Source organism: Balaenoptera borealis (assembly GCF_965194805.1).
Source record: "Balaenoptera borealis genome assembly, chromosome: 20".
Classification (NCBI taxonomy): domain Eukaryota; kingdom Metazoa; phylum Chordata; class Mammalia; order Artiodactyla; family Balaenopteridae; genus Balaenoptera; species Balaenoptera borealis.
Genome location: NC_138879.1, coordinates 24260462 through 24272495, shown reverse-complemented (window position 1 = coordinate 24272495; position 12034 = coordinate 24260462). Strand labels below are relative to the sequence as shown.

At 57.2% G+C, this 12034-nt stretch overlaps 1 protein-coding gene across 1 annotated transcript; it reads right to left on the bottom strand.

Moving 5' to 3' along the window:
* Positions 1-1998: 1998 nt before the first annotated feature.
* DLX3 (distal-less homeobox 3) lies at positions 1999-7223 on the bottom strand. The gene is made up of 3 exons (XM_082373601.1): positions 6662-7223; positions 5430-5620; positions 1999-3837 (listed from the first exon to the last, which is right to left on the bottom strand). Exons 1-3 carry the CDS (start codon positions 6984-6986, stop codon positions 3490-3492), a joined length of 864 nt encoding a protein of 287 aa, XP_082229727.1. The 5' UTR covers positions 6987-7223; the 3' UTR covers positions 1999-3489.
* Between the last annotated feature and the right edge of the window lie 4811 nt (positions 7224-12034).

Sequence of the window (12034 nt, the reverse complement as noted above, 5' to 3'; positions counted from 1 at the left end):
TAGCAAATCCAGCCCTTATTAAGGTTTGGAGAACAGTGATCCTCAGGGCAGACTGGGGTTCCCTCGCCCCCCTCTTCTTCCCTGAAGGCTGTCACGAGGCAACAAGTGTAGTCAAGGAGCACCTGGCAGAAGATGGGCTCAGCTGCCCCACCTAGGCACTCTGCCAGGTCCCCCACCCAAGTCCCTGTCCTTGTGGCTCTCCTACCCACCAGGGCTGGTGAAGAGGGCCACCTGCCTGGCCTGGAGGTGAGGAGAGGAGGAAGGGGAGGTGAGGGGCGGGGCTGACCCTGAGGGAGGTCACCCGGGCAGTTAATCCAGCCTGACAGAGCAGGGATGAGCAGGGAGGAATTAGGGAGCTTACAACATCCTTTCATCCCGCAGCAGCCCGCCCGCCAGCCTGCCCGCCCAGCCTCCCTCCTTCCTTCCTCTCTCTTTCTGCCCTTTTTTTCCCTCTCCCTCCCTTTGCTGGCAGCCCAGTCCTAATAAAATGCAGTGTCTCCAGCAAGTCTGCCCGGCTGCCGCCTCGCTGCTCCTGCCTGCACGCAGCCCTCAACCCAAACTGCTCAGCTCAGCCCCGCCTGGCAGCTGCCACTTAACCCTTGCCAGCCTGGCTGGCGTCCGTGGGCTGGAAGCCCTCCTCCCTTCCCCCACCCTCGGGCGTGGTGGGAGGGGAGGCCTATTTTCTGAGAGGCAGAAGGGTGAGGTGAGGGTTGGAGGGCCCCCATGTTCTGGAGCCCTGCTGCTCCACAAGGCCCTTCTGTCTTCTGCCTTCTCATCCTTATCCTGCTTTGTGCCTCACCGTAGCCACAGAGGCCAAAAGGGTGGGGATTGTTGTTCCCATTTGACAGATGAGGAAACTGAGATTCTGACAGAGAGGTTCCAGGCTAAGCTGGGTCACCTTGGCTGCTGGGTGGTGTTGCTGACTCTCCATCCTAGACTTTTTCCAGTACAGGGAGCTGCCTATGCCTGTGTGTGTGTGTGTGTGTGTGTGTGTGTGTGTGTGTGTGTGATGCTCGGGTGACTTGAGCGATGCGTGTGTGCACCTGTGTACCCCTTGGAATGTACGATTTGTATATTTGTGTGACGCTACCATGTCTCAGGTGTGCGTTTGGATCTGTGTACTGGCCTCAGAGGGCAACACGTTTGCCTGAGGTGGGAGTCCGTGTATGTGTGATGGTAGAGAGATGCGTTTCTTGGTACGTGTGTGTGTATAAGCGAGAGAGGTGGCTTCACAAGCGTGTGCGTGCATTCACGCTGTCTCCCATCTGTGCCAAGACGTTTGTTCACACACATCCCACTCCATTCCTACTGCCACCTCCAGCTCTCTGTCCCCAGAGTCTCGGAGTCTGGCAGCTGGAAGAGGAGGGTGGCGGCGCTGCTGGCCCAGGCCGGCAGCCGCGGCAGCAAAAGGGCTCTGAGTCAGGGCCCGAGCACTCCCAGGGAAGGTCAACATGGAAACCCCTTGTCTGTTTCCATGGTCCAGCCTGGATCCCAGTGGCCTGGGGTCCCTGCCAGCTGTGGGAGCAGTGGTGTTCCCCCTGCCTGAGGCCTCACCCTCACCCCCAGCTGAAAGGGATAGACAGGAGGGTGAGGGGCCAGGGCGTGGAGGCAGGGGGTTTACACGCGTGTGCAAGCGTGTCTGCATGTGAGCCCAAGATCAAAGAGCGGCCCTGAGGTGACCCGGCGGCAGTGTCAGATGGCTGCTGGCTGGCAGGGGATGTCAAGCCACCAAGCAGAGTGGAGTCAGGGGGGCCAAGGGCTGGGAGCCTCCACTCCCCAGACCGTGGGGGCAGCCATGGGGTCAGGAGCACCTACTACCCAGGGCCAGGCTCAGCCCAGTCCTTGAGCCCAGAGCCCCAGCAGTAGGTCCCCAGGGCTCTGACTCCCCCAGGAGACCCTGGAGGCTCAGAGGGCCTTCCCCACCAAACACCTTCCCCAACTCCCGGCCCTCCGCCGAGAGCTGCCTGCCTCTAGCCTCCAGTTCAAAGAGCTCAGTGGTTATTTTCTTCTTTTTTATTAATGTTATATATAAAGATGGGTCCAATAAGAAAGCAGAAATGAGAAGACTGGGAGGGGGTGGGACTTGGCTTCATTCCTCTACCCCTGGGGTGGGACTCTTCGAGATCCACCACGTCTCTCCTCTCGCCTGTGCCTCCCACAAACCCAAATCCAGCCGGAGCCCACATCTGTTTCTCTCAGCTCACGACGCACAGGCAGGTACATCCAGGAGGAAAGGGCCACATAAATAGGAAACCACAGTAGGGAGGAGGCTGCTTCTCTCTGTTGCTTTAAAAAAAATACATACTATATATATAGCTACAGTCTTCTACCTCTCCTTTTCTTCCATGTTCGACCACATCAGGGGTGGAGGACGGTTAGCTCTGGGGGGCGTCCGGGCCAGGAAGGGGCAGTGCCACTGACCCTTCAGACAGCCACCCCCTCACCCCTAAAGGCACCGAGTTATAACCCTTCCCTTGTGCCCCATGCACGTCACCCGACATTCTCCGCCGTCTTGGCGGGAATTATCTGTTTCCAAGGCCACCGGAAAGGGGGTGTTTTGGGGTTTGTCTTGCCTTGGAGATTTGGGGTTTGGCGCCAAAACTGCCAACTCACTGGAGGAGAGGAATAGGTGGGGTGCGGGCGAGCAGAGGCACCCACGCAGGGGAGATTGGTCCTATCTGTTAACAATGCCCTTTGTCTTCCTATTTTTCAACAGCTTTTGAAACCAAAGTTGTGCAAAGTCCTGTACATGGAAGAAGAAATGGGTCCTCGGGAAGGATGCCTGGGATCCACCCCTCCTCTCCGACCAAAGCGGGGGAGGGGAGGTGCTCCTTGAGTTCTCTCTAAAGCCACAAATATTAAAAGCTTCCCTTACTTGGGGGCTTTTCTTTGGTTGAACCCTCAAACCCTAATTGAGGGCTAAAAGTTCAGGGCAGGGCTCGTTGAGGTCCCCACCCTGAGTCCCAGTCTCAAGGTTCAATGTCTTTTTGGCGGAGGGAATGCTCAGTTAAGGGGCAGCCCAGGTCCCCGTGGCAGGAGCTTAGGCCTGGCAGGTCCCAGAATCCACAGTGCCTGGTGCCCCAGCCCAGGCCTGACCTGAAGACGCTCCACGGTGTCCCCAGTGCCCAAGGAATCCAGTCTAGGGACTCGGTACTAAGTTTTAGAATCTGGAAGGTGATGAGCCATTTAAAGCCAATCCAGGCTCTTGGAGCAGAAGGGAAACAGCTGTCCCAGCCGGAGTGAAGTTCCCAAACATCTGGAGGGGCACCCCAGTGTCTAGGCAGGGGAAGGGAAATTCAGGGGGCATCCTTGGCCCATGCAAATTTCATCTGGAAGCTCTTGGGTCCCTGGAGGAAGGGGCAAGGGAAGGGGGAAAAGGGGTGTCCTTTCCCCTGTGCTCCCCGATGATTCCTGAGTGTCGGCTAGGACGGAGGCGCCTTCTGCTTGGTCCTGGGGTTCCTTCGTGAGAGGTTCAGGCCAGGGGGGTGCTCAGTACACAGCCCCAGGGTTGGGCGGGGGCCCGGGGGAGGCATGGTGCAGGGTGGCTGGTTGAGGCGGCTGCTGCTGTAAGTGGGGTCCACTCAGGTTCTGTGCATGGTACCAGGAGTTGGTGGGGTCGTCCAGGTAGCTGGGGGAAGCACTGTACGGGAGCGGCGGGGGCAGCTGGCTGCGGGCAGGGGCTGGAGTAGAGTGGGAAGACGTGTCCCAGAGGGCGGGTGACGGTGGTGAGTTGCAGGCCATGGAATCACTGTTATTGGGGCTGTGCTCCAGGGGCGCCTCCCCGTTCTTGTACAGCTTCTTGAATTTGGAGCGACGGTTCTGGAACCAGATTTTCACCTGCCCCAGAGAAGAAAGGGGGAGCTAGTTAGCCTCGCAGAACGCTGAGTGAAAACCCATCAGGGAACCCAGCCTAGAGAGGGCAAGGCCAGCACCCACCGTCACACAAGACCCAGGCAAAACCCAGGCACCCGAACCCCCAGGCCAGCATCATTATTCTGTCGGGGACGGAACTTCGGCCAGGAACTTCTGACTGCCTAGGTCCAAATTTTGCTCTGCCACTTACTAAGCGTGGGACCTTGGGCAAGTTACTTAACCTCTCTGGTTCTTGCTTTCCTCATCTACAAAATGGGGATGATGGCAGCACTATTACCTACCTCATAGGGTTATTATGATGCTCAAATAAGTTAAGACAAATAAAGAACTCAGAACAGCCAGCCATACTACTGACATAGTAAGAACTGAATAAAAGGCAGCCCAGACGGGAGATGGGCGGTTTGTGGTATTTTGTTCACATTGGAAACCCATAAGCAGAGGTGCACAGATACCCAGAGACAAATGCACACCCACATAAGCATCTCCATGCACGGCAATGTACACACTCACAGCTTCACACACGAGACACCAGGCTATAAAGATACACACATGCACAGATACAGCCAGATAAACACCCTGCAAACATGAGCACCCACGTTCACACACTCAGGAGCCCTCCAGGGCTGGCTAGTGGGGGTGACCTGGGGACTCAGGAGCAGGTGAGCCATGATTCCCCAAATTTCCCTTGGGGTTTCTCCCCCTCCCCCTGCTGCTCTCCACCCCATGACTGGTACAAACAATGAATCAGCTCCTCACCGGGTGACCCAGATTCCCAGCGGACCAGGCCCCACGCAGCCGCAACCCAGGCCCGCCTGTCAACACCTGTAGGGAGCCAGGCGTCCGCCACTCCTCCCCTGAGCAGTGACAGGCTGCTGGGGGCTTTAGGGACAGGCTGGGGGTGGGGGGAGTCCCACCTCTGAGTTCCTGTCCCCCTTTGTGGGGAATCTCTGTTCCTGGCTCCCGGCACACACAAAGGGGTGGAGCATTTGGGTGCTGAGCAAGAATGCAGTCTTTTGATACAAGCACACATTTTTGTACATGCACTCACCCCTGTGCCCAGTCAAGTACATCTGCCTTGCCATCTATAAGCACAGTGACCCTTGAAAGGTCTCACTCCTTAAGTGTGCTTTCCCACATGTACACAGATCCATTAGCCTGTGTGCAAATATACATGCATACACGTATATGTACACCTCTTACACACACATGCCTGGCCTGGGGGGAGACACGGTGTAGACTCCTATCAGTGACCAACCCTGTGAGTGACCCACACTGTTGGGGGCCTGTGGGAGCTGGCGATTCTGGGGTACAGGGAGGACACCTCTCCTTGTGAGAGACTCAGTCACACAGGTTCACAAATATGCATGCCTGTACACGTGCTAATGCACAAACTTCCAACAGAGGTTGAGATCTGGGGTTCCCTCCACCCACAGGCAAGGGTTTCAAGGCCCTGCGGGGAACTTAAGAGGCCATCTAGGCTCAGCAGCGCCTGGGGAGTCCCGGGGTCCCGCGGGGCCCCACCGAGTCCTCGCGGCCCTCGACCGCCCACCACTGACCTGCGTCTGCGTAAGGCCCAGCTGCGCGGCCAGCTCGGCGCGCTCGGGCAGCGCCAGGTACTGGGCCTTCTGGAAGCGGCGCTGCAAGGCGGCCAGCTGGTAGCTGGAGTAGATCGTGCGCGGCTTTCGGACCTTCTTGGGCTTCCCGTTCACCATGCGCACCTCGGCTTCCGGTTCCTCCTTCACGGACACTGCGGGCAACGCACGGGGCAGTGGGCGGCTCAGCCTCGGCCTGCGACCCCGGTGCCCTCATGGGCCCCGCGGGACACGCCACCCTCCGGCCCACCTACTCACCCCGGGGCTTCCCGGTTGCTCGCTCCGCCGCCGGCGCCCCGGCTGGGAGCTGCGGCCACAGCGCCGGGCCGGCGGCCGCCCGCGACGCGGCGCTCCCCCGCTCCCAGCTCCGCGCCCCCAGAGCGCGGTCCCGGCGCCAAGCTACCACCGGACGCGCACAGCCGCCGCCTCGCTCTCCGCAGCTCCCGCCACCATCTGCCCGCCGCCCTGTCACCCGCACCACGCCGTCGGTCGCTTCTCTCCCTCTTTCCCTTCCGTCCTCCCTTCCTTTATTGTTCTTTAAACTTTTTATTTTAGAATAGTTTTAGATTTTCAGAAAAGTTGCAGACACATCAGACGCCCTTCTTCCTTCCTTTCTTCACCCTTTCTTCTGTCCCTTTCTTGTGTCCTTTCTCTCACTTTGTCTCTCCACTTTTACGCTGACTCCACTTTTCTCTTTTTCAGTTTCTCCACTCTCCGCTGCTGCTTCCTTCCCTGTTCCGGTAATTCTGAGGGGTCTCTCTCCGTGTCCCCCTCACCTTTCTCCCTCCCCCACCCCAGGCCAGATCCAAAGAGGGGTCGCAGAGCTTCCAGCGCCCGCTGCCTACCCGCCAGCCCTCTACAGCCCCATGGAGGACCGCCTGCTGAAGTGCCCGGAAAGCACCTGGAGCAGGAGGTTCTCTGACATCCACAGCCCCTGCGTCCTCGCCTCGCTCACCCGGATCCTCACCCAGGACCACGGCGCCCCGCACGCACCACGCCCCGAAGGCGCGCAGTCTCGGGACTGGAAGGTCGTCTGTCCCCTCTGGGGGTCATCTAGCCCACCTTCTCTAACTTCGGACAGTACATTTCTTACCCGGGGCGCGTCCCTAGATTTCGGCTCCAATTCCTCGCCTTTCTCTCGCTCGCTCGGGAACCTCCGCGTGTCCCCCACTCTCCCGCGACCCCGTGGTCCTCACCTGGGTCCTGCGCGGGCAGTGGCTGTTCCCGGTAGGCTCCGTATTGCCGGTAGGAGGTTCCGTAGGTATACTCGGACTTGGGCGAATACGCGCCCGTGCCTGCAAGCCCGTTGAGGTTGAACTGGTGGTGGTAGGTGTAGGGGTTCACGGTCTGGCCATAGGGCTGGCCCGAGTAGTAGTCGTGCTGGGGAGCGCTGTAGTAGCCCAGGTCAGTGACGGAAGACTCCGGCAGGGTGGGCGAGTCCTTGGAACCCGCATGGCAGCTGAGCGAGCTGGAGATATCGGTGAGGATGCTGCTGAGCTTGCGATCGAAGGAGCCACTCATCCTGGCGGGCGCCGCGCCACCCCCCGGGCTGGCCTCGGCCGGAGCGCCGGAACGGGCAGGAGCGCGGGGGAGGCGGAGTAGACCAGGCGGGGGTGCGTGTCCGGAGGGCGAGGGGAGGGCCCGGCAGCGTCTCTGGGGAGGGTCGGCCGAGGGGCGCTTAGACCATCGCCGGTCTTCCGGCGGTCGCGGCGCGTTTCTCGTCGCGTCCCAAGCCACAGTCAAATGCTGCCAGCTCCGCCCGGCCAGCGGGTTATAGACTCAATAGTGGAGTCGCAGAGGGAGGCCCCAGCGCTCTGATTGGCTGCAAGTCTTGCCTTCCAGGCAAAACATGCTCTTGAGCTCTTTCGTTCCTCTCTCTCCCTCTCTCTCCCTCTCTCTCTCTCTCCCTCATTCTTTGTTGTTACCCAACACACACACACACACACACACACACACACACACACACACACTCACACAGACCCCTCTGTTCCTCCTCCTGTGGATCCCTCCCTCAGCCCAGATAAACCCCCAGTGTCTCTGAAGGAAAGAGTGGGAGGAGGGTGTCTATCTGTAGAGTCCCCAGGATCCTTCAGTCTGTCTCTCTCTCTGGCTGTGGGTGGAAGGTGGGCTCAGGTGCGACAGAGAAGGAGGGGAATTTGCCTATTGGGTATTTGTGGAGGGAGGTGGTCCAAGGTGTGTGTGTGTGTGGAAATGACAGGCAGACAAACATGCCCAAAGTAGAAGGACCCAGGGCTCATGATAATGTTCTAATTTCTTTTAAAATCAGAAGAAAGGAGAACATTTTAGGTTGAAGAAAATGGTTGAATGTATATTAATATATTTATTATCTTTACAGCAATGCAGTCATAAAGTGTAATTTTAAAAAAATATTCTTAATGGAGGAAGGGGCCCATCAGGCAAAAGTGCCTTGGGCCTATGAAAGTCATCATTGGGTCCAGGGAGGGTCCTATTGGAGAGGGCCTGGTAAGCAGGTGTGTGGATGAGGGGCTTATGGAGAGGGTGGAGGTGCACAGCCTGTGTGTGGCGATGTTAAAGCTATCTCTAAAACTTTCAGAGATGGCCTAGGCTTGCTGGAGGGAACAGGGAACCTGGGGTCCCCATGAGGATGGGTGGGACACAGGCTGGATATCTGTGTGCTTCGCTAAGTTTGGGGGCAGATTCTGTGTATTTGGGACAGCACTGGGGGAGTGTGGGCATTTTTAGAGATCAGGTGTAGGGGACGGGTGTACTTGAGGTGTGTGACGTGAGGATTTCAAGTGTTCCGCAGAAGATACAGAGTTCATTTACATGCAGAGAATGTATGTGAGTGCAGGAGTGTGAGTGTGAGAAAGTGTACCAGTGTATATGGGGGTGCTGTAAGCAGTGTGAGTGGAGGACCATGGGATGGGGTGTCTGTGTGTCAATGTGTAGTTGTGAACCTATGTACATAAAACTCTCAACACCTTCCCGATCTCCGGTAGTTGGGAACCATGATGCTCCACTGAACCCCCTCCCCCCAAGAAAGCTCTGAAGAAGAGGCTCTGCTCCCTGGGGACCCCCACCTCCTAGTTCTGTCTGGCCCACAAGGCCAGGCCTCTAGGGCATCCAAATTGTTCCCAACGTTTTTAGCCCATTTATCCATTCCACTCTCAATTCTGTTCTCCGCCTTTCTTGGTAGGGGGAGGGGGAGCTCCTCCAAATATCATTTCCTAGCCGCATAGAACATTCACGCAGGGCTCCCCGTCAATTCTTCTCCTGTCCCCTTTCCCTGCCTGGCCGGCTGGCGCGTCCCAGAGACACGCAGTGCCAGCGCGCCACCTTCTGGTCAGTCCTGGCCTCTGCGGCCTCCCCAAGTCTCGCCCATCCCCGAGGGAGGGTCTCCTTCATAGACTCTGTCCGCAAGAGAAGAGTGCAGGGGGCTCTGTGCCCCTTGCCAAAGTCAGACCGCCAGGGCGGGCTGCCAGGGTTCTAAGGGCTTTGAGAGCTGCCGTTGGCTGAGACAGAGGGCTACAGTCCGCCGAGGGGCAGGAGTGCATGCCAGGTCCAGGTGGCTCCAGGGAGGCCGAGGCGTGGGAAAGGTGGGGGCGGGGGGCGGGCTAGGGGAGCGCTATCTGTCTATCTCCGCGTACCCCCAGCGCCTATCGCCCACCGCTCCGAGCCCGTGGCGGGGCGAGTTACCACCTGCTCGGGATGCCCTCTGTTCTGTTGCCAAGAGGACGCCTAGAGAGCCCGCGGCGCTGGGGGCAGGAAGGGCACTGGGCAGGCCGGCTCCCCCTCCCAGGATGAGAGCGGGGGGAGGCGGGCAGGGCCTGCTTTGGAGCCCCCAGCTCTCCAAAGCGTCGGATAAGCCCCTTCTCGGGGGCTCATTCATTCATCCATCCATCAACTGAGACAGAGAAGGGCCAGATAATTCAGAGAAAGCAGAGAGTCGATATTCCTCACGCGGTTCTCACAAAGGCCTCACTCCCTTCCCTCCTCACTGCCACTCCCGAGTAAAGTGAAGGAGCACTGGGCTGGGAGTCCGGAATCCTGGAATCATGAAAGGGTGGTGGTGATGGTGGGTTATGTTAGGATAATTTCTATGCTGCATTCTGCTCTGAAAGTCCAAGAGTTCTAGAAATGGATTCAAACTGCAGCATTAGGGACTTAAGAGAGCAATTAAACAATTGTTTGGTAATGTGAGGTTAGTATCTGGTGCCCCATTGCCTTCTGTGCTCCAGGACACCAGGGACTGCATCTGTCCAGTTCACTACTACCTTCCAGTTACCTAGGGCCGGTCCTGGCACACACAACCTCAGTGCTCAGTAGATGTTTGTTGAATGAATAACTGAGACTCCCTAATACTGGAGAGGGGCTGAATCATCTTGGCTGGGTATGCTTGTGGGGTTAGGAAAAGGGGCGGCATGGAGCAGGCACCGGCGTCAAGCTGTCCCACTCTAGGGTAGGAGCAGGAGCAGCTTCCCAGATGGGGCCATATGGCCCCAAAGGAGCCTGTCACGCCAGCAGGACTGGAGCCACCAGCCACTGGGCTGGCACCTGCCAGCTCAGGGTGGCGAGGTTGCCAGAGGATACAGTGGGACCGGTGCCACCCACTGCACCTCGCCTGAGCCAACAAGATGAGCAGGTGTCAGTCTGGCCAGAGTCCTGCCCCTGGTGGAGGGGTGATGGAGGGCAGTCAGGTGCCTCTGGGAGGCTGGTGGGAGGGAGAAGGGGCAGTGCTGGCCAATGCCCAGGTCAGAGTCCATGGCCCACCCTCTCTCTGGCATGAGAACAGGTACCTGTTGAAGCAAGCTGTTCCCTGAAGCCTAAGTATTATGCCACCTGGGCACGGCCACAGCAACTGGGCTCACAGAGTGCCAGGTCTGAGGGGAGGAACTTAGGAAGGAGGACAGAAGCAGAAGGTGAGCCGGCCAGCCCTTGCTCTCTTCATTGCCTGGTGAGCTGGCGCCATCTAGTGGTCACTGTGAGGAGGTGAGTCCGGCTCTACTGGGGAGACCTGGGAAGCGGGCCACCTGTGGGACCCCACCATCATATCCAGAAGGAATGTTATCTTTACTTATTGTAGGAGCCCTATCAATGCTAAATATTCACTTTCATCATCACCTTGCCTTACTCTGCAGCTGCCGCCTCTCCCTCCTCCCACGCATCCTTGTCCAGCCAGTGGCTCCTTCCTTTAGGTTTCTCATTAATAAATCAAAAAGTGGATTATTAGATGGCCTCTGAGGTCCCTTCAAGCTCTGATGTTCTAAGATTTTTAATTCTAGAACTCTTGTCTCTTAAGGGGGAAATTCCCCCTACCTTTTCACCAACTCCCTTGGAGATCCACCCCAGGCCTTCAGCACTTTGCAGCCTGGATGTTTTTCTTCCTTCTGGGGTCCTTCATCCATCCAACAAATCCTTCCTGAGCTTCTACCATACTAGGTTCTGGGGATGGAGTAGTGAACAAGGCACACACAATGGCCTCCTCCACGGATCCCAGGGTTTAGTGGGGGAAGTGGATACACATGCAGCCAGTTTCACTACAGTGAGTGTGGTATGTGCTGGGATGGGGGTAGCACACGCTGCTGTGACAGCCCAAGGGGGCCCAAACACTTTGTGGAGGTGGGAGGATAGCTGAGCTGAGGCTTGAAGGATGTGTGGGCCTTGGCCAGGAAAAGCAGGGATGAGGGGATGGAGAGCGTTCCCGGCCAAGGAAAAAGCCTGTGCAAAGGCTAATGAGACTTCCTGGGGCATGGCTCTGGGGCTGGAGTGGAGTCAGAGCCCCAGAACACAGAGCCCCTGGGACTCCAGAGCAGGAGGGTGGGCTTTATCTGGAGGCTTTAGGAAATCACTGAAATTTTTTAACCAGGGGAGATTGGATTTCCATTCCAGAAGGGTCCCTCTGGCAGCCGTGTGGGGTTGACGCAGAAGGACAAGACTGGAGGCTGGGAGGCTGCTGCAGAAGCACGGGAGAGGGGGGAGCTGGGTCTGGGTTAAGGAAGAGGCAGTGGAGGTGAAGAGAAGTGGGTGAATTTGAGACATGGTTAGAAGGTAGAGTGATAGTACTTGGCTTCGAATGACAACGAGCGGGGAACAGCAGGGAATAACATTCAACTTCTGACTTGGGCAACTGCGTGGAGAGTTGGGACCATTCTCTGAGAGAAAGAACACCAGGGAGAGGGGGTGCTTGATGGGGAAGAGGATGTGTCCTGTTTTTTTCAACTTCTCATTGGCGTATAAAATTTATGCAGAAAAGTGCACAAACCACAATCAGGGATTTGCACAAGCCAAACATGGCTGTGTAACTAGCGCCCAGGGTGAGTACCAGGTTGAGAAACATCACCGGCGCTCAGATGCCCCCTCCTGTTCCCTTCAGCTACTGCTCCCCAAGGTCTTAACTCCTAGCACCACAGGTCAGTTTTGCATATAATTGGAAGTGTACAGTGTGTACTCCTTCATGTCTGGCTTCTTTTGCTCAACATAATGTTTGTGAGATTTATCCATATTGTTGGATAAATCATTCATTTTCAGTACTGCAGGCGGATATTCTAGCATATGAATGTGCCAACATTTATTTATCTGTTCTACTG